The 19,555-nt window shown below is 44.7% G+C and overlaps 1 protein-coding gene across 37 annotated transcripts in view; it reads left to right on the forward strand.

Moving 5' to 3' along the window:
- CAMK2G (calcium/calmodulin dependent protein kinase II gamma) overlaps window positions 1–19,555 on the forward strand; it is a 158,142-nt gene that overhangs the window by 53,120 nt on the left and 85,467 nt on the right. For 36 of the 37 annotated variants that reach the window (XM_083615663.1, XM_083615655.1, XM_083615665.1 and 33 more), the window contains exon 3: window positions 10,778–10,837. In XM_083615663.1, the coding sequence (XP_083471789.1) occupies window positions 10,778–10,837 (60 nt within the window). Of the gene's footprint in view, window positions 1–7,337; window positions 7,470–10,777; window positions 10,838–19,555 lie in introns of those variants that run through there. The other variant, XM_083615670.1, reaches the window with a different exon arrangement.

Raw genomic sequence — 19,555 nt, forward strand, 5'->3', positions numbered from 1 at the left:
ACCGTTAAGCGATTTCCATCAACGCAGGGGTCCACAAATTTTGGCTGGGCTTGGTAGCCTGATAGCGTTTAGCAGTTGGTGCAGCTTGGTGTCTACTTCACAGAAGCAAATGCAATCTCTTTCGTACCTGTGGCTGGATAGTAGGGATGGGAGAGGTTGTCTGGCTCATTCCTGCCTGTAAATAAGATTCTTTTCCGACCAGCTTTCTGTTGATGTGCTTGACATTTTTATATGTCCCCCCCCCCCCCAGCTTGTATATCACCTTGTGATATTTTATATGAAAGTGCACCTGATCAATATTTAAATAAAAATAAATACACTGCTGATCTATCAAGATTTCCACTATCTCTGTGGATTTGACTTTCTTTAAGCTTCTGCTGAGGTAGAATACACACACACACACACACACACACGTGTGTGTGTGTGTGTGTGTGTGTGTATCACAGTGGGATTTTATGAGGTTCACACAATTGTTCCTGTGGGAGTGCAGAGTTGGGCTTTCCAGGCTTGCCCCCCCCCCACCTAGATGATGTCTTTGTACTTAATGGGCAGCATCTAAGTTACTTGCTCTGTCAGCACACAAGGTCTCTCCTCCCTATGCCCAACCCACATATACTCGAAAGGGTTTGGGAAACCCCACAGAACAGATTTAGGGGGCAGAAGGAGAAGAGGGGAGAAAGTTCTGTTGCGGAAGCAGAAATCCTTGCACAGATTGAACAAGTTGGCTGGATACTGCCCAGTACCTTCACATAATCGCACCTGGTCCTCCTTTTGCGATACTGGTTTGCTTCTGTTCATTTTGCATGCAGGCATTGTCCACTGCCTGCCCCGATTTCTCTCTACCACTAAACCTTTCCTTGTGTACAGCTGTTCCACAGTCATCTCTTTGCACCATATGAAAGTTGCTGTGCTGTGGTAACAAGGCTCCTGCCACTTCCTCTTGTACAGAAAGTTACACCAAGCACTTACTTACAAATCCTTGGGCCACAGTGTGCCTTTTAAAAATACTCATTATCCTAGGTGTCTTGGAGCTGCAGCTGGAGTGTTAACTTAATTGCATATAGTGCTGAAGTGCAAACTCTACTCTTAGGAAATTTGTTTCTGTCGCTGTTCAGGAACAGATCAGTAGCATGAAGTTAATGCAGCCCTACAAATAAGTTTGCAAAAGGCAACGAGCTCATAGGATGGGCCATCAACTGCCCATTCCCATATTAGTTGTTTGTGGTATGTCAACTGCTTGAAAATGAAAACGACAGAAACCACCACAACCCAAACACCAGACTTTGCGCCTGCATATCTGGAAGCAATTCTGACTTGCTACCGTAAGCAATCTATCAAGGAGCCATTTATGTGCTTGGGCTAGTTAGTTCCTTGGGTATTATTGATATCCATAAGGCTTCCTTAACTTATGAACATGCACTTAACTATGTCTGAGTAGATTCCAATAGAAGCAACAACATGAGAAACAGGTAAAGGTAAAAAGATAAAAGACCCTTGGACGTTTAAGTCCAGTCGAATTTGACTTTGGGATGTGGAGCTCATCTCCACTTTCAGGCTGAGGGAGCTGGTGTTTGTCCGCAGACAACTTTCTGGGTCATATGGCCAGCATGACTAAACTGCTTCTGGCACAACTGGACACCGTGATGAAAGCCAGAGTGCACGAAAATGCTGTTTACTCTCCTGCCGTAGCGGTATCTATTTACTTAGGCTGGTATGCTTTTGAACTGCTTTGTTGGGCTGGGACAAAGCAACAGGAGCTCACCCCATTGCGCAGATTCGAACTGCCAACCTTACGGTCGATGAGCCCAAGAGGCTCAGTGGTTTAGACCACAGCACCACCCACATCCCATTATGAGAACCAACCCTTATAAGAAATTTCTAGTTCTCAGATATAAGTCCCACTGAGTTCCTCTTAGGACATTGCATATAGGATTGCAGACTTAGTGTGTCACAGGTTGTTCCTAAGGTCAAAGGGCTGTTAGCATGGTCAAGTCTGGGAGCTAGGGGATGATGGTGTCCACACTGGGAAAAGCAAATGCTGCAGCAATATGGATGAGACCTGGATGTACATTCTTCAATTTTTCGTCACGAGAAGACTGATAACTTTGTTTGAATATTGCTTAGGACTGAATATGCATGTTAGCAACAGGAGTTCTGTTCTACAGCTGGGAGCTCCACTGCTATATATCTTTAAATGGTCTCCTTTTCTACCTTGGTCCTTACCACTCTTGTTTTCATCCTTCTGAAAGACAGACTTCTGAGGTCTTAGGAAGCAAACTTTTCTCGGCGCCTGCCATCCGTGGCTTGGGTGAAACAAAGAATTTGCTGTGGGCTGACGGCTAATGCGCCTCCTGCTGCTGACTCACTCTTTGTTGTGGAGGGCATTGTGTGGGCCTTGGGCTGGCTGGGAGAGGAGCAGCTAGCACGCCACAGGCTAGAATAGTTGGTTCACAACTCCCTTGTTGAGTGGCAGCAGTGCTAATCTAGGCCAGCAAAGGGATTCGGGGGCTGAGTGACTCATCATAGGAACTTGCGTCTTTTGCTGTTGTAGCAAAGAGTGGCCTGCTTTATTTGGTTCCTGCTGGCAGTTGTTAGCTGCAAGGGACTCCTGAACCAAAGGGGAGCTCTTTTTAGTACTTCCGCTTGGTCGCAAAGATAATGCCATCTTCATTCCATTCCTTTATCACTGGCAAGGCAAGCCAACTGTGGAAATAGGACGACTTGAGGTCACCCCATGTTCCATAAGTGGAGATGGCTTCTTCCATTCCTGGTAAGGGTCTCAGGCAATGGACTTAAAAATCAGGCTGTTGTTAGCAATGGCCTCAAAAATTGTCGCATCCAGTGAACTCTGGAGTTGGTGGGGCATGGGCTGAACATAGCCAAGTTGTTTTGTACTGTTAAGCCACTGGTTATGACCACCGGTGACTCTCCCAAGTTGTTGGTCTCAACTCCCTTTGCCAGCTATGCTATTTGGAGAGCCTACTAGGATATGGGAATGATTTTGCTTGGGGCCTTGTGTGTGCAGAAGGGATGGCCTCTGGTCTGAACATAGCTGCTAGATTACTCTTGTGTAGGGCAGTCATGTATCAGAGCAGAAACTGTGTCCGTCTCTCCCCTGATGTCATACTTCCCTAACCCCCACAAGTGAGGATGTCCACAAAGAGAGACCTGTGCAGTGCCAGAGGCAGGGTTAGCCCAGGTATGTGGACATGAGTAATGCGTGAATAGGACTACTGTAACATTGCATTTTCCTCAGTACCCTGAGTCTCTGTATGACCCAAAAGACAGAGTGGAACTAAGAGGGCCTTGAGCTCAGCGCAGTGCATGTGCAGCCAGGTGAGAGAATACGCAGCCCCCAGCATGTCTGAGGAAGAAAGCAAAGGCTGTGATATAAAAGCTGGGAAATGCAAATATATAAGCAGCACCCAGGCAGAAATAAGGTATCATCTACCCAAAGCTAAACTGCCTAGAGATGCAAACCAAGCACCACCTCTGGTGTACTTTCAGCTAAAGGCTCCTGAAGTTCAAAAGGTTCAAGTTGTTTGCCTCTGAGAGAACCAAATGGGGGCTAAGCATTTTGTAATAATCAGGCTATGGAAGGCCTGCGCTGAAATAATTATTATACTTGATTCTTAAGCAGAAGTGAGATTTACCTTCTGATTGTGTATGCATTTTGTAGTTAGTACCTCAGAGCTACATGAAAACTGAATGTTTCAAGATGCAGGTTTGGCCTTTATCTCAGCTTTTTTTCTTCTGAGTAACGGTTGGGAATAATGGGGCTTGCTTCCCTACCTTGCTTGGAATCTTCTGAAATGTGAAACGAACACCTCCCCATTAGTCCTTCTGTGGCTTTCCTCCTGATAATTCGCCTTTGGCTGTACATGGCTGTTTCCTGGGCCGACTGCGTTTATTTATTTCTTACACTGCTGCTGACCTTAAAGGTGAGGTCCAGCCTAGTGTTCATCCCCATGAATTGTGTGTAGAGTCCAACAATAACTATTAGATGATTAGGTAGGTGTTTGGAGAAGGGAGGCAGGATGGGATCCTGTGCAGCCTCTTTAAAGTTTTCTCTGCTCTGCCTGTATTCTGCCTCGAGAAGAATTTGACTAGAAAATGGTGCTTTGTATTACAGTTGCCCCAAGCAGTAATGAAAACCCTCCTTTGCCATCACTCTCAGGAGATCCATTGGGACATTTATGAATGAACTTCTGGCTGGGTGGGGAGGGCAAGGCTCTCTGTATGAATGCATGCAAGGGTCTTTGTTGTGTGGTGTGTCATGGCAGGAAGGTCATGGTACAGCCAGTGCACCTGACCAAAAATCTCTTCCCCTCTCAAGTCATTTGAGTTTGGCCTCATTTTGTGTGAGATTGATCACTTTTTATTGTGACTTTCTATTTTTAACTCTGTTCACCCTTAGGGAAGTAGGAGGTGGCCAAGATGGATGGGTTTTACTTGTCCTTTTTCTCCAGCCATACTTGTGTTCTTCTCCTCTCCTCCACATGACAGCTGATTAGGCACACTGACCTTTTTCATCATATCTCTTTATTTGTGTTACATAAATGTTCCTAGTTGACAGCTCTGAGGTCACCCGGGGTTTGCAGATGGCCACTGATTTTGTGTGTCTGTCTGAAAATATTCTGCCCCAGGCTTCCTCCCACCCCATTAAAAGAAAAAAGAAAAAGCTCTCTAAGGAACTGGAGCTAGAATGAGGACTTCGGAATTGGGATTTGGTGCTGCTGCAAACCACCTTCACCAAAACTTTCACAAGTCTATATTGCTATTCGAAATACATAATTAAATAGACAGTTAATCCTTATTTTATATGAAGCTTTGTATTACTACAGGTCATAGCATAAAGCCTGAATGATGAATGTGTTTAGAGTTATGAAAATGAGCCCCTGTGAGACTTGCTCTCTCTTCACTTTCTTTTCTAAGGAGGAGATTGAATGCTTTTATCTCCTTTTAATTTAAACATAGTTTAGCATGTTGTCTGAACCCTAAACTGTGGTTCATCTTAGTATGAATAGTTGGAATAAGCCACCTTCATAATTTATGACTTGAAGTTGGCTTGTTTCCATTAACCATAGTTAAGATTAACTACAGTTTGTCCAGGGATGGGCTTGCACATTGCTATGCATTTATTTTATTTATTGTTTACTAGCAGAAAGTGCCCGGTATGGCCTGGTAGTTTTAAGAAACCAGAAAATATCGAGGTTTTTAAATGGATTGTGTAAGTTGTGAGTTTTAGGGCTGTGCGCAAACACCCACACACCAACCCAGAGCTCTGCCCTAACCCAAGAAACCCCTGGCCTGGCCCCAAATCAATTTCTGTGTGTGTGGAGAGAGCTAATGTTTAATTAGGCTTAATTTGGTCTGCCATCTTGATTCCACAAAGACCTCATCCTCCACCTTGGGAACCCTCAAGCTGAGTTTGGAGATGGTATCTTGAGAGGTGGTCAAACGTACTGAGAACACGTGGACAAGCAGACGATGTACCGTTCACAACAAAAATATAAAGAGGAATTCAAAGTTGCATGAATGCTCTGTTAGCACAAGAGTTTAATGCACTTTACCTGCGTTGTCATAGGAATATGACTGTTGTGAGAATTCAGACCTGGGTGGTCGCATGCCTTATTTCTGACAAGAAGAAACAAGGTGTGCTCACTTCCATCCTGTTCAAACCTCTCTACAGCTGCCCTGCCCCTCTGCAAGGGCTGAAAAGGCTTACCAAAGGGCAAGAGGAGGCAGCAGGTGTTACCCAGCCCCAGTGAGGTGTGTGTTTCTGCCTTATATTCTGGGACTTGTAGTTCTGGTCCCTGGTAAAAAGTTCTGGGCCCTTGGTGGAGGAGGCAAAGTGATAGACACACAATGGTTTTTTAAATATAATTGGAATACCTGAAAGACCACGGCCATTTTGAGGCTGTGGTTGTCTCTATCGCTAGGTTGCTGATGCCATCGCCATATTTTACTACAAGTAGGCTATTATCGACAAACTTTGGAGATATTGTCCCAGGAATAAATCCATATTGGCTGATCGCTTTAATGAAAATAAAAGTTTGCTGGTGACAGCATGGGCATGAACTGCCCAGTCCATTGCAGCAGCTGGGATGGAACTCACGGCCCTCCCAATATTCCTTTTGTGGGCAAGTACTTAAAATTTGGGATGCGGGTGGCGTTGTGGGTTAAACCACAGAGCCTAGGACTTGCCAATCAGAAGGTTGGCGGTTCGAATCCCCGCGACGGGGTGAGCTCCCGTTGCTCGGTCCCTGCTCCTGCCAACCTAGCAGTTTGAAAGCACGTCAAAGTGCAAGTAGATAAATAGGTACCACTCTGGCGGAAAGGTAAACGGTGTTTCCATGTGCTGCTCTTATTCGCCAGAAGCGGCTTAGTCATGCTGGCCACATGACCCGGAAGCTGTACGCTGGCTCCCTCGGCCAATAAAGCGAGATGAGTGCCGCAACCCCAGAGTCGGTCACGACTGGACCTAATGGTCCGGGGTCCCTTTACCTTTACCTTTACTTAAAATTTGAAATGCATTGTCTCAAAAGCTGATATGGAAGGGAGCAGCCAAGTGGATTGTTCTGAGTTTGGTTTCAAAGTCTATAACTGCAGGCATTCTGGTGGTCACATGAGCTTTTGGAATAAGCATTTGGATTGATGATCCGTCTGCATTCCAAGTGAGTCAGTGATGGGGATCCCGAAACCATTTTTTCTTTTTGTGCCTGACCTTTTACAGTGCTTGGTGGCTGATGCCATGGAGTTCCAGGAGCAGTCCCGCACAACCAGAGTGAGCTTGAATTCTTCGCTTTGTGCTTGTCCGCCTGTTTTGTTGCCCTGGAGACAGAACAGCGTGGAATTCTTTCCCCCTGACCAGAAATAGTTTTCCTGTACCTTGTGACTGGAGTGCTTTCCTTCTTGGTTTGCAGCCAGCTGTGTGTATATGTGTGGGCATGCATTTAGATGAGGTAGGTTTCAGGGAGCATAGAGGTCATGGCTCCTTGTTGTAAGCTGTGCATGTGGGTATCGCTATATTCTACCCTACATCTCTTGCCTCCTGCGTCTCAAGAGGGTGTAAGGTTCCCTGCAGCAATTGCTCTTGATTTACATCGCCTGTGGCATTTCACTGGTTATGTCATGTCTGCTGAGGCTGTGAGCTGGTCAGCTGTCCATCTTGGCTGGCTAGCTGAGCAGCACGTGGTAAGTCTCCATCCCTCTCCTGATCAGCTGTTTGCTTCCCTGCATTGTTGCCCTAAGAAACAGGTTCACTGCAAACATAACTCACTCATTGGGCCAACACAATCGCCATCAGCTTATCGGAAATTAGGTTTTCAGCAGTGGACATCATCTGCAGATCTTTGGGTGGTGACAACAGGCGCAACTCTCCTCTAGTGAGAGAAGGTGTTTTTTTTTACAATTGATCATCACTTTCATCAGCAAGTTTCTTAAAATTGGTTGCTGAATCTTGACAGGTGAGCATTGAGAGAGAGTTCAAGGTTGCAATAATAAAGTTTTTAGGAGTAGGCAGTTAGAGACTTCTTCGTAAAGTGCTTAAAGTCACCCCTTTAGTGTGTGCTGTATTTTCTAGATTTCTCCTTTCATGTGGTTGGCATGTGTTGGCTAAGTCCAGCTTCCTTTGGCCCAATATTTTTTATTCACTGAAAACCTTAGAAACTTTCCCTTTTATGGCATTTAAAAAGATAGCTGGGTGTACTATGCAAGTAGGAAATAATAATGCAGAGGACAGATTTATATGCAGGTACATGTTTCACAAAGGTTTATAAATTAGAGCTCTTCATTTCTGTAGTTGTGGAAGGCGGTATGTAAATCTTTGTCTATTCTTGTTGGTTTCTTGAAAAGCGTATTTCTAGCCCTTATAGTTTGTGTGATTACTGACGAGTAGAATAGGCAATTAAATTTTTTTTTTGTAGGTTGTGGGACTCTTATGGCCTGTTGTTGGCGCATGGTCACTTCTCAGTCCCTAATCCATATATATATCCATAGATAGATAGATAGATAGATAGATAGATATCTGCAGTCACATACTGAAACCTTCTGCCCTTCCTGTGAGCCCATGTCCTGATGTATGAGCAGTTTGCTGACCAAAATCCAAAGCCAACTCTCTTTCCATAGAAGCAAGTTTGCATTTGTTTGTGCATGCAGACAAAAAAGGGGGGCCCCAACATTTAACCCCCAGGAGCAGGTTGAAGATGCAGGTCATGCGCAATGAATTAGGAGGCTGAGATGAGCACATCAGATGCCAGGTGGGGAGTGGTATTAATATTTTTGGAACATTCACACAGGCTACTTCCTGCCTTCAGAAAACTAACCCATGAAGAGGGGGAAGTATCCTAGCAGGGTCTTCTCACCGAAGACCTACTTTTGATGGCTTTGTCTTTGCATATGGATGGTGGTGTTCAAAAGCATGCCTCCCTCCCATTTGTTGTCTGAAGTGGAAGCATCCAGAATTCTACCACCTTGTTCTGTGTGACACATAGATCAGCTCTGCAGCCAAATCTGCAGCCACAGCTACATAATGTGCAGAAAGGCTCTTAGACTGTATAAAAGATTAATCAGTATTTTCCTTCCACTGTGTTGGAGTGGCAAAGAACTGCATTGCTCTGCTGTGCAGCTGCTGTTCTCATACTTGGTGATCGTTGCACTAGATCTTCTGAGGTTCTGCTTGCACAGTTTGTGGCATCTTTTGGGTGCAAGGGAGGAGACCTTCTGATACTTCTGCTCCGTGCTTCTGAAACGCTGCATTTTGATGCAGCTCAAGCACTTTCCCTTCCTTGCCCTGGGATGCTTGATGTGATCCTTAGGACTAATTCTTAGTTTGGGGGAGACGTATTACTATAGGAAGAGTGGCAGGGTGATGCGACTTTGTGCTGCAGTGGTAATAGTACTACTACTGAAATATTTTGCTTCTGAACAGTTTTTGAAGGTGCATGAGACCTCCCTGTCTTGTGTGAAATGGAAGGCTTTCCAAAAACCACTAGGCGCAGTTGACACTTTTTTGGTGGTAGGTTTTCTCTTACCCATAACAACAGCTCTTTCCTGGGGCTGGAGCTCCTCTTGAAACCCCTCTGCAACCCAGCTTGTTGATCATGAGCCCCTGACTTTGATCTCTCTGATGTGGGAGAGAAAAGCAGGCTCAATATTGGTGCAACCAACGTATGTGCATGCTGAGGTTGGAGGCAGTCTCCCTCCTTTACACAAGCAAACAAACAACTCTCTACCATTTGCAAGGGGTGAAGCTGCCCAAAGTCAGCACCAGCATTGCTTTAAAAAAACGCCAGTCTTCCTCGTTGACTTTCAGGCCTTGTTTTCACCTTGCTTGATGATCTTCTCCTTTTTGCTGCTGTTAGAGAAGGGACGTGATCACTGAGTTGACAAATCACTTCTCCGTCTGATCCTTGGTGACTAGAAAGGGCCCTCTGGCATCTTCTCCCTCCCTAACCTCCCCCTCCCCATACACACATCATGTCTGATTTTTCAGGGTTATGGAGAAGCTGCTGCCTCGATGCTTTTTCTTTCTAGTCCAGATGACAACCCTGTTGGAACTGACGTTGCTTTTCTGTTGCGATCAATGTCCTCCTTAGGATATAAAGATAACTGGCAGCACTTCTGTGTCCCCACCTCCAAGCCATTCCACATTACGACTGTGGGTTTAGATTGCCCAACCTAACCTTCTGTGTATCTGTCCTAGAAACAGGTTAAGGGTGAATTCTTTGGCTTTCGATACTAATCTTGTTATCCTACTCTCTTCTGTAAACCGTTTCCCAATATGTTTTATTCTTAGTCTTAGTTTTACTCTTTAAATTTGTATACCGCCCTTCATCTGTAGATCTCAAGGCCATTCACAACAAAAAATTACAATATGAAAACACAGAATACATAACAAAAACAAAGCAATAATTTCCCCTGATATCAAGTTCTGTTCATGTTTTGCACCAAGGAAACTTAGTTCTACACCCAAATGATACAAATCAACAAAAAGCAGGGCTGCCCCACACATGAGACCAGGTGAGGTGACTGCCTCAGGCTGCAGGATCCCCAGGGGCAACAGATCCCGATGCTGATCTCCCCCACACCTTGTTCCTGCTGTCGATCTTTGGCACACATCCCTTCTTCCCTGGTGGGAGGAGGGGCTGCCATTTTGGGGTTTGCCTCAGGTGCCAAAATGTCTTGGACTGGCCTTGACAAAATGTTCATTCAACTGCTTATTCTGAACCCAGAATAATTTGAATTTTAAAGAAAAATGGTGATATGAGAGAGAGAGAGAATGAATAAAAGGTGCACACATTTATTGAGGCAGTCAAATCATCTCAGTCCAAATGTGTTTTGAGCAATGCACCTTTCCTTAAGAGGCGTATCTTGATATGATTATTAATAGAGGAGATTAGCAGAATATACCTAAACACACATTTAAGTATATATGCCTTAGAAAAGATACTCAGGTCTCGTGTATAGCTACTGAAAGTCTCACACAGTGAAAGAACGGGCCGTCTAAAGCAATTCCTTTCGCATAGAAAAGTACCATGTCATTTGCGCGTTAACGCTATCTCTGCCGACCTTCAATATAAATATTGTCAGGGTTGCTTTCCATCCTGGAGGAAGGCATGTTCTGGGAGAGAGAAGTCTGCTCGCAGACATCCGCCACATTCTGTTTGCGGCTGCTCTGTTGGTGTGTCTGTCTGGCTTTTTGTTTAGATCAGAGCGAGGGCCCTGGAGCAAAAGTTGCCAACTAACTCTTTATTTTATTTTCTCCTACTCTTAGATCACCAGAAACTGGAACGTGAGGCTCGAATCTGCCGATTATTAAAACACCCAAATATCGGTAAGTAACATGGGAGAAAAGTCTTCAAATTCTTCAGCTCAGCAGGGACATGAAGCTTTTTGGAATTTTCTCTCCTGCAAATGGTGAGCAAGCCATTTTGTGGGGGCCAGAGTCAGGTGGGTAGAGAGCGATAATTTGTGCTGGAGAAACATTTTGGGTAGCCTACCTCAGGGTGAGGGGCAATTACCTCGGTCCTCCACTTCGAAAGGCATTTCCTCAGAGAAATTGCATTTCACCACTATCGGCCCATCCCCTGATCTGTCTCCTCAACTCCTCCACACCCAAGCAGAAGAGAGTGGTTGGCAGAGTGGTTGCACTCCCTTTGGCTTGTCCCTGACTGCTTACTTGGTTAGCTCTGCTCTAGGGTATATTCAATGAAGGGATCCATTACATGAATGAGAACTGCTTGCTGGAACAGACCAAAGCGCAACTAGCCAGAAAAAGCAAAGCATGAAGGTCACATACTTCCTCTTCCCTCCCCAGTAGGTGATATTCAGAGGTATACTGCCTCTGAAATATGGAAGTTTCATTTAGCTGTATGGCTGACCACTGTTTATAGGGCCCCTGTCCTTGTGCATGCACGTGCACTATCTCTGAAATGAAAAGCGTTTTCCTAGAAGGGGGTCTCCGAACTTCATCCTAGCAAACGGAAACTTAGAATGGTGTTGGACATCCCAGCTGAAGCCTCATAAGCCCAAGGCTTCTGCTCTCTGGAAATGGCATTCCAGTGCCCAGCACAGCTCCTTACCCATTTCCATGACTTAAGAAGAGCCTGCTGGATCTAGTTAGAGGCCTGTCTGAACCAGCATCCTGTTCTTACAGGGGCTGAACAGACACCTGCTTTGGGAAACCAGCAAGCAGGGGCCAAGTGCAACAGCACCTCTCCTATCCTGTAGTTTCTAGTAACTGGAATCCAGAAGCATATTGCCTGCAACAATGGAGGTAGAACATAGGAGGTAGAACATCAGGCCTAGTAGCCTTCTCCTCCATGGATTTGTCTAATTCCCTTTTAAAGCCACCCAAGTTAATGGCCGCCATTGCCTCTTGTGGGAGTTAGCTACACAGTTTGTTTGAAGACGTACTTCCTTTCTTCTGCCCCAAATCTTTCAGCAGTCAGCTGCCCTGAGTTGTAGTACTGTGAGTGAGGAAGGAAAACTTCTATCCTATCCCTCCACTTTCTCCACGCCATGCATAATTACATGCCTTTTCTCCAAACGAAAAAGTCCTAAAGGGTGAAGCTTTTCCTTCCCATTGATCATTTTGGTTGCCCATTTCTGAACCTTTTTCAACTATACAGTGTCCTTGTTGAGGTGGCCAGAACTGTACACTGTACTCCCAAGTGTGATCACACCATACATTCCTATAACGACATCATGATATTGGCAGTCCTATTTTCAGTTCCTTTCCTATTTATCCCTAGCATGGAATTGGGCTTTTTCACAGCTGCCGCACACAACTTGACGTTCTGGCTCTGCTTCAGCAAGGCTTGTTCTTCTGTATGCTTGGCTATTTTATCTCTTACCGCTTTTCATCAGTATAGCTAGAACTTAGGTTTAAGCTAACTGACCTGCAAGTTCCAGTATCCCCACTGGATCCCTTTTTAAAAAAATCGGTGTGACCATCAACCATTGGTTTCCAATGTCTTTTTTTTGCGCCATGGGCCACTTGAAAATTGCTGCGGATATTGGTGGACCACTTGATGATTTTCCCACTACCCCATCCACCCATTGTAGTGATGCACTGTCGTGTGCTGTGCTAGATGCTGTATGAGTCTTAATTGTAATTTCATTGATCCTGTTGTTTATTGCATCTTGTACCTTATTGTATTCCATGGAATTTAAATTGTAATGGTATAAGATGCAACAAAAGAAATAAAAGAAGCAGCAAAAGTGCAGCTAAAATCAATATGAATATTTAGTGTGATGGAAGTGCTGTCTCCATCATTTCAGCCACCAACCTGAATGAATATGGCAGACTCCCGCCGGAGAGCCCCTGGCCTAGAATTTAATCCCACCACAATTTTGCCTCCGTTCCTCAGACTCCCTGTAAAAAAGTTAGTTCAGGCACAGGGATCTGACATGGTTCCTTTTTCTGGTCATGGTGTTTCCATCTCTTAATTCCCCACACATGCCTCTCTCAGCTAACTCAGTGTTTTCCCCTTTTTTTAAAAAACAACAACAGCAAACTAATTCTGGAACTACGAAGCAGGGAACTTTGGAGTCTGGCTTGCATATATTTCTGGCTCCAGGAAAATAATTTCCTCTTCTCCCAGACATTTGATTGATTTTCCCGCACAGCTTTGTCGGGCATCTTTTAATTAATTAATTTGATGGTGATCATGCTGACGTTGGGGAATGTGGGTTTTTTTATTGTTCTATGAAGTTGTGTGTGACCACGTTCGGTGCTTTGCTGCTTGTGTTTTTAATTTCATATGTGATTCCTCCCCCGCCCACCTGCCCTCCTATTTATATTTGTATCTTTACTTTTGCCTTGAGACTCTTTTGTATGACATGATGAGCAAATGAGTAGATAATTATCAAAGGCCGTAAAGGGCTGTGCTGTCATATGTTTGGGAGACCTTACTGTCACCCTGCTTTGGAAGTTCATAGCTGCTTGCTCTTTAGGTTACAACCCAAAGATCTAGTCTGATTTCTCACTAACATGTGATGAGGACTTTGCACTTGTGATGGTGCAAACTTCTCCTGCAAATCTCCTCCTGCCTTCCACCTACTGGTGTATCAGTCTTCCTTCTCTGGTGGTGCAGATATGAGACTGAACCTGAGGAAGGTACCTCTCTCCTGGTTCCCTTCTCTGGTGCCTCTCATGTGGCCATGGTTCTGAGTCACTAGCCAGGAATATTGGGGGAAACTACATTTCCCAGGGCTGCTAATAAGCGCCAGCAGCACTGGGGAAACTGCATTTCCCAGTAACCCTAGTTGGAAGCTGTAGAAATCTTCAATAGGGCTGGGGAGACCGAATTTTGAGAAGTGTCTGGAAACCTCTGCTGGCTCAGAAGAGCTGTCTGGATCCAGTTGTTTTGACCATGCAACTTCCTTGTTCCAAGAACTATACCAGCTCCAATTCAGACTGGCCATTATGACTCTTGAAAGACTTCTTCCATATGAACCCTGTTCCCTCGTTAAGAATTTCTAGAGAGGCTCTTATTTGTGCCCCACCACCATCTGAGTTGCATTTAATGATTGGGACATGAGAAAGTGTCTTCTTTATGGCTGCACCGAAGTTGTGGAACCCTCTTACCTCCTCCCCAAAGGCTTTCCACCACAGTGCAAAAATATATTTTCTTCCCTGTCAAGCATTAGTTCTGGCAGCCTAAGCTTTCTGTCCTAGGCATTTTAATCTAAATTTGTTTTATCTGCTCCCCCCCCCCTTTAGTTTGGTTATTGTGTGTGTTTCACTGTTTTGTACGTTCCTAAGGCATTTTCCAAAATGTAAAGGCAGGTAGAAGCTTCATTAAAATAAAGTGGGGAAAAGCAGATGAGTAAGTGGACAGTTGTAGAAGAAAATGTCAGACAAGGAAAGAATTAAGCATAGCCCTGCAGATGCAACAGACATACTCTTCCACACCCCACTCAATGCTTTGCATGCCATGGGTTTGGGAATCCTGCTTTTGCCGCCAAATAGGCAGTTTACAAACCTGCTCCCCAACAAAGGTTGTGTGCTGTAAAAGAACCACACCAGCGAGCCATTCCCTATGTACGCATCCATTGCTGCACAGTCCAAACTGTTGAACAGGGGACTTGTTGCCTAACATACTCATCCTCCACTGAACTCTTGGGACTCACCCCACATCCATTCCTTGGCTCCTCTCCCTGAGCATTCATTTGAAGTCTTGCATTCAGAAGATCCAGAAGTCTCAGATGCAGAGCTCTTAAGCTGCCAGATCCCTGGCCCCTTTGACCATTAGCTTCTGTAAATGGGGAGAGCGGATTGTCTTTTATTTCTACTCTGCAAGTTCCTTTGTCTGTTGCTGGAGAGCTCCACTCACTCTGGGCCTGTGTTTCCATGGTTATCATCCTGTGAGCAGGTTTATTTCCTGTCACCCCAAGGAACAGGGAGCAGGATAATTGTTCGCTTGGAGGGTTCGCTGAAGGGCTGCAACAAGTGGTGGGATCGTGGGAACAAACTTCAACTTGAACTGGGAAAAAAGAGAGGAAAAAATAAAGTTCGGTTTTGGGGACAAAACCACGTTATTTACGGAATCTGCCAAACAGCAGTAGGATTGTTGCTTGTTCCACAGCTTTGTGGAAAGCTGCCCATCATGTCAGTCTCTTTGTGGTGCACCATTGGGGGTAAATTTCTCTCTCTCTCTCCCTTTTAAGCAAGGGAAAAGAAAGCCCCAATTTGGATTTCCTCTGTTGCTTTGGAAAGCTAAGTTGGCAGGATTATATTTCTGAAGAAGATCACTTTGAGTCACACCCAACCTCATTTATGTCTGCAGTAAAGTGTTGCTAGAAAAAGAGGGTTACTACTAGAAGCAGCAGCCTCATTTCCCCCTCTGAAATACCAAATGCAATTTACCTGGAGGCCTGGCATTTTAACACCAGTGCCATGCCTGATTGCCAACAGTAGCCAGTGACGTGGAGCGAGAGGGAGAGGAACACACTACACTGTATACTAGGTTTTTCAGAGGGAATGAGGGAACGCTGCATGGGGCTGCAGTTATGCCAGCCAACTTTACAAATGGAAGAGGACATCCGAGTTGGTTTCTGTCTAGATTTGCGCTCTCTCCCCCTCTTTCCTCCCGCCCCAACTGCAGGATTGTAATGTGTGGGGCATGCTGATTTTGAGCGATGGCCCTGTTCTATTTGTAACCTTTTAGTTTAACAGCAGCAGCAGCAGCAGCAACATCATCATCAACAACAACAACAACAACAACAACAACAACAACAACAACAACAACATTTGTACCCTGCCCATCTGACTGGGTTTCCTGAGCCACTCTGGACAGCTTCCGACATATATGAAAACATAATAGAGCATTACGCATTAAAAAGCTTTTCTGTATAGGGCTGCCTTCAGATGTCTTCTAAATGTTATATAGTTACACATCTCCTTGACACCTGACGGGAAGGCGTTCCACAGGGTTCCACCATCAAGCATTGCCACCGTCATGTTAATTCCTTAATGCCGTAGGCGAGCTAACCTTGAGCTGATGCTTTATCTCTTCCTGGGAACATGTAAATTTGTTTTATTAAGCTAGCGCTGACGTTTAATGCTTGCCTAGGAAGAACTTGGGAAGGGACACGGGTGGCACTGTGGGTTAAACCACAGAGCCTAGAACTTGCCGATCAGAAGGTCGGCAGTTCGAATCCCCGTGACGGGGTGAGCTCCCGTTGCTCGGTTCCTGCCCCTGCCAACCTAGCAGTTTGAAAGCACGTCAAAGTGCAAGTAGATAAATAGGTACCGCTCCGGCGGGAAGGTAAACGGTGTTTCCGTGCACTGCTCTGGTCCGCCAGAAGTGGCTTAGTCATGCTGGCCACATGACCCGGAAGCTGTACGCCGGCTCCCTCGGCCAATAAAGCGAGGTGAGCACCGCAACCCCAGAGTCGGCCATGACTGGACCTGATGGTCAGGGGTCCCTTTACCTTTACCTTTTAGGAAGAACTTAGGGCAGGCAACAGGGTCCACGTTAACTAGGAAGCTTTGACTCTGCTATTGGGCTTCTTGCCTCTTCAACCTCCTTGTGTGCTCGTGAATGTGGCATCAGCCCAGTGTGTGACAGAAGTGGTTCTGAATTTTAGATTTACTGAGCATAATGGCACAGAGGTCTTTCAACCTTCCAAATATATATATATATATATATATATATATATATATATATATATATATAAACTTGAGTGCTTCAATTTCTGCATATACCCTCAGATTCTATGTAACAGATGTTCATGAAGGTTACAGATAGTGAATAGCACTGGAACTGCAGGAAGAGGTGGCAGCAAATAAATGTTTCAATCAGTTGCATGCATGCTTTTTAACCAGCAATGATTGAGGCTGCACTCATATACCCATGTACCTGGGAGCAAAACCCCATTGAACATGTATAGATTGTGCTGTGAATTTACATACTGTGAAACATCTAAGATGATTTCTGATGATTTGGAAAGAAAGAAGACAATTCCTCTGGAGTGTGAAATAGCTTGATAAATCAATAATTCAGCTGAAAAGCAGAATACACATAAAATAAATAATCAGCATGGTACTGGATTAAATATTAGCACTAGTGCAAAGATTAGCGTTAGTGCAGTTGAATGTTCTTCCCTTTCCCTCCACGCTCCTTACTACCCCCAAATCTTCTCTGGCGCAGAGGGAGAGCATTCAGTTGTGCAAGGAAAAATCATCATGCCAACGGAGTATTTTCCCTAGTTTTAACGTTGAATGCAACCATCAATTTCTATTATACCGGCCAAGCTACCAATTTCCTTAATTTTTCTGAGTCTAGAAACATGATATATATTGCTTAGCTGGTTGCTGTTGCTGTTGTAGGCTAAAAGTTGGGCCCCTTTCACTTTGGATCCTAGTGCACAGAATACTTCGCAGAATAGTTAATCTGGCTTTGCACCGTAAACGTTGAACCGTAAAGTGGTGAGATGTTGAAAATACAAGAACAACATCTAAGGCTTCGACAGATTTTTTTGCTCTGGGAACTCATTTGACAAAATACCCTTGGGGTATTACAGTTTCTCCTTTCCCCATTTTTTCTTCGCATCACATAATTAATACTTGTATTCGAATTGGAACAACTCTTGTGGTCAGGAGTCCTCAAATTGTGGTAGACTTTGGCAGTTTACTACCAAAAAAAGAGTGATTGTCAGCCCCCCCCCCCGCGCCCACAACTGCCTTGCCCCTTACCTCGTGTTGCACCTTTAGAACTGTGAGGTCACAGTCCCCTTCTCTCCTCCCCACCTGCAAAATTAAAGCTTGTGAGGGGTGGGTGTGCAATTGCTGCAATGGCGCCCCCCACCCCACCCCCAGCATGAGAAAAGCCGTAAGATTTATGCTTGCCATGTTGTGTTTTTTAGGCACTTGGAGTCTCTCAGAAGTACAGTGTGATTGTGGGGGTGATTGCCCAGGATTCCAGGTCACTCATCCAGCACCCAGACTTGCCATTTTACCCTCTTGGACCGGAAAGATGATAAAATTCCAGTTCCAATTAACCCTTGCTTGAGGAACAAAGCTCTTTCTTTGCCCTGGTGCGTTCTGTATCCTTTGGCTATCTTTGGTCCCGACTTTCAGCTTGCCATTTGCTTCTGCTTCCTGGTTTTGTCCTTCAAGCCTGCTTTTCTTTTTAGTTCTGAATGTTGGCTTCAGCCCACAGCTACTGGTTCCTGGCTTAATGGAGACTGCTGCTCAGAGCCCAGCCCTGACAGTCACAAATAATGATAAAAATGGATAGCAGCACATAAACCAGTTCACACCAGCTCCCCCTTTTAACATATAGGAAGACATAAATAGCCCATGTATATATGCAATAGTTATGAATATACAATGTGATATAGCAATTTTACACAACAGTTATGAATTTGCACTCTAAACTACAGAGATACCTTTCACTTAAGTCTTCATCATGAAAACGAGGAAAATACAAATCTCCTATTGGAGTAAGCATCACTGAGTCACTGTGTTCACCTCTTTATATATCAGTGAAGTAATTTCTGAACTGCTCATGCAAATTAAAACACTGCAAAAAAACCCACAACCCACTCAGATGAAGGGTTGGCTGCACCAATAGATCGATCTTTTCTGATGAGTTCAGCTAGGAGAGCTGCAAATGTACGCTCTTCTCATTCCAATTAACAGGCTGCAAATAATACCTAGCTTTAGGGCAGGGATGGGCAACCTGTAGCTCTCCAGATTTTCCAGACTATAGCTTTCATTGACCCTGTCTATTGGACAGGCTGGTGGGAGCTGGAGTCTGAAATCAACTAGAGGGCCACAAGACCCTCTTCCTCACTTTAGGGTATTCTTTAGAAATGATGATGATGATGATGCAACCAGCAGATGTTAGGAGCAACTTGCTGTAGATTGGCAAAGTGATCAACCAGTGGACCATAATCTACCCATCTCTGTGGAAGGACAAGAAGGGGGTGTGAAAGGAGCTATGGCTGGTAAAGGCAGCTCAAAAGCCGAGTGCATTGTTTGCAAATAAGTCAGGGGGGATAAATTCTTCTTTTTGTGCATAACTTCACTAAAGCATGATTTGCAACCAGTTCACTCTCGCATTCCTCACGAGCACTCTCTTGCTGGCCACCATCCAAATGGAGATTATTTTTACTACATTCTGTTTTGTGGGTTTGAGAAGAGGGGAGAGACTGTCTTCCCTTAACCCTTTAATGTTTTTTTATTTTAATGTTGGGTGCCTCCTGACCCTGTGTAATTAATCTTGTAATATTGAGACAACAGCGTATATAAATAAGTACATGGTTTTTGTGTGTTCAGTTCTCCAAATGGGCATGGGAATATGAGTAATATCCAGACAGTGGTGGTGGGAATAATCTCTGGACATTTGGGAAAGGCCCAAATATCCCTTGACTACCCTCTTGTCACAAGGGCAGGTTAGAATAATTAACCTTGCCAGCTGTGAGGTTGCCCTTCTTAATTGTGGATCTGGCAAGTAGTGTGTACACAGCACAACATGTTGGAAGCATTCTTTTCTTTCTGGATTAGAAAGCAGGGCTAGAAAGGGAATCTCTGTGCTAC

This window comes from Podarcis filfolensis, assembly GCF_964270895.1.
Source record: "Podarcis filfolensis genome assembly, chromosome: 5".
Classification (NCBI taxonomy): domain Eukaryota; kingdom Metazoa; phylum Chordata; class Lepidosauria; order Squamata; family Lacertidae; genus Podarcis; species Podarcis filfolensis.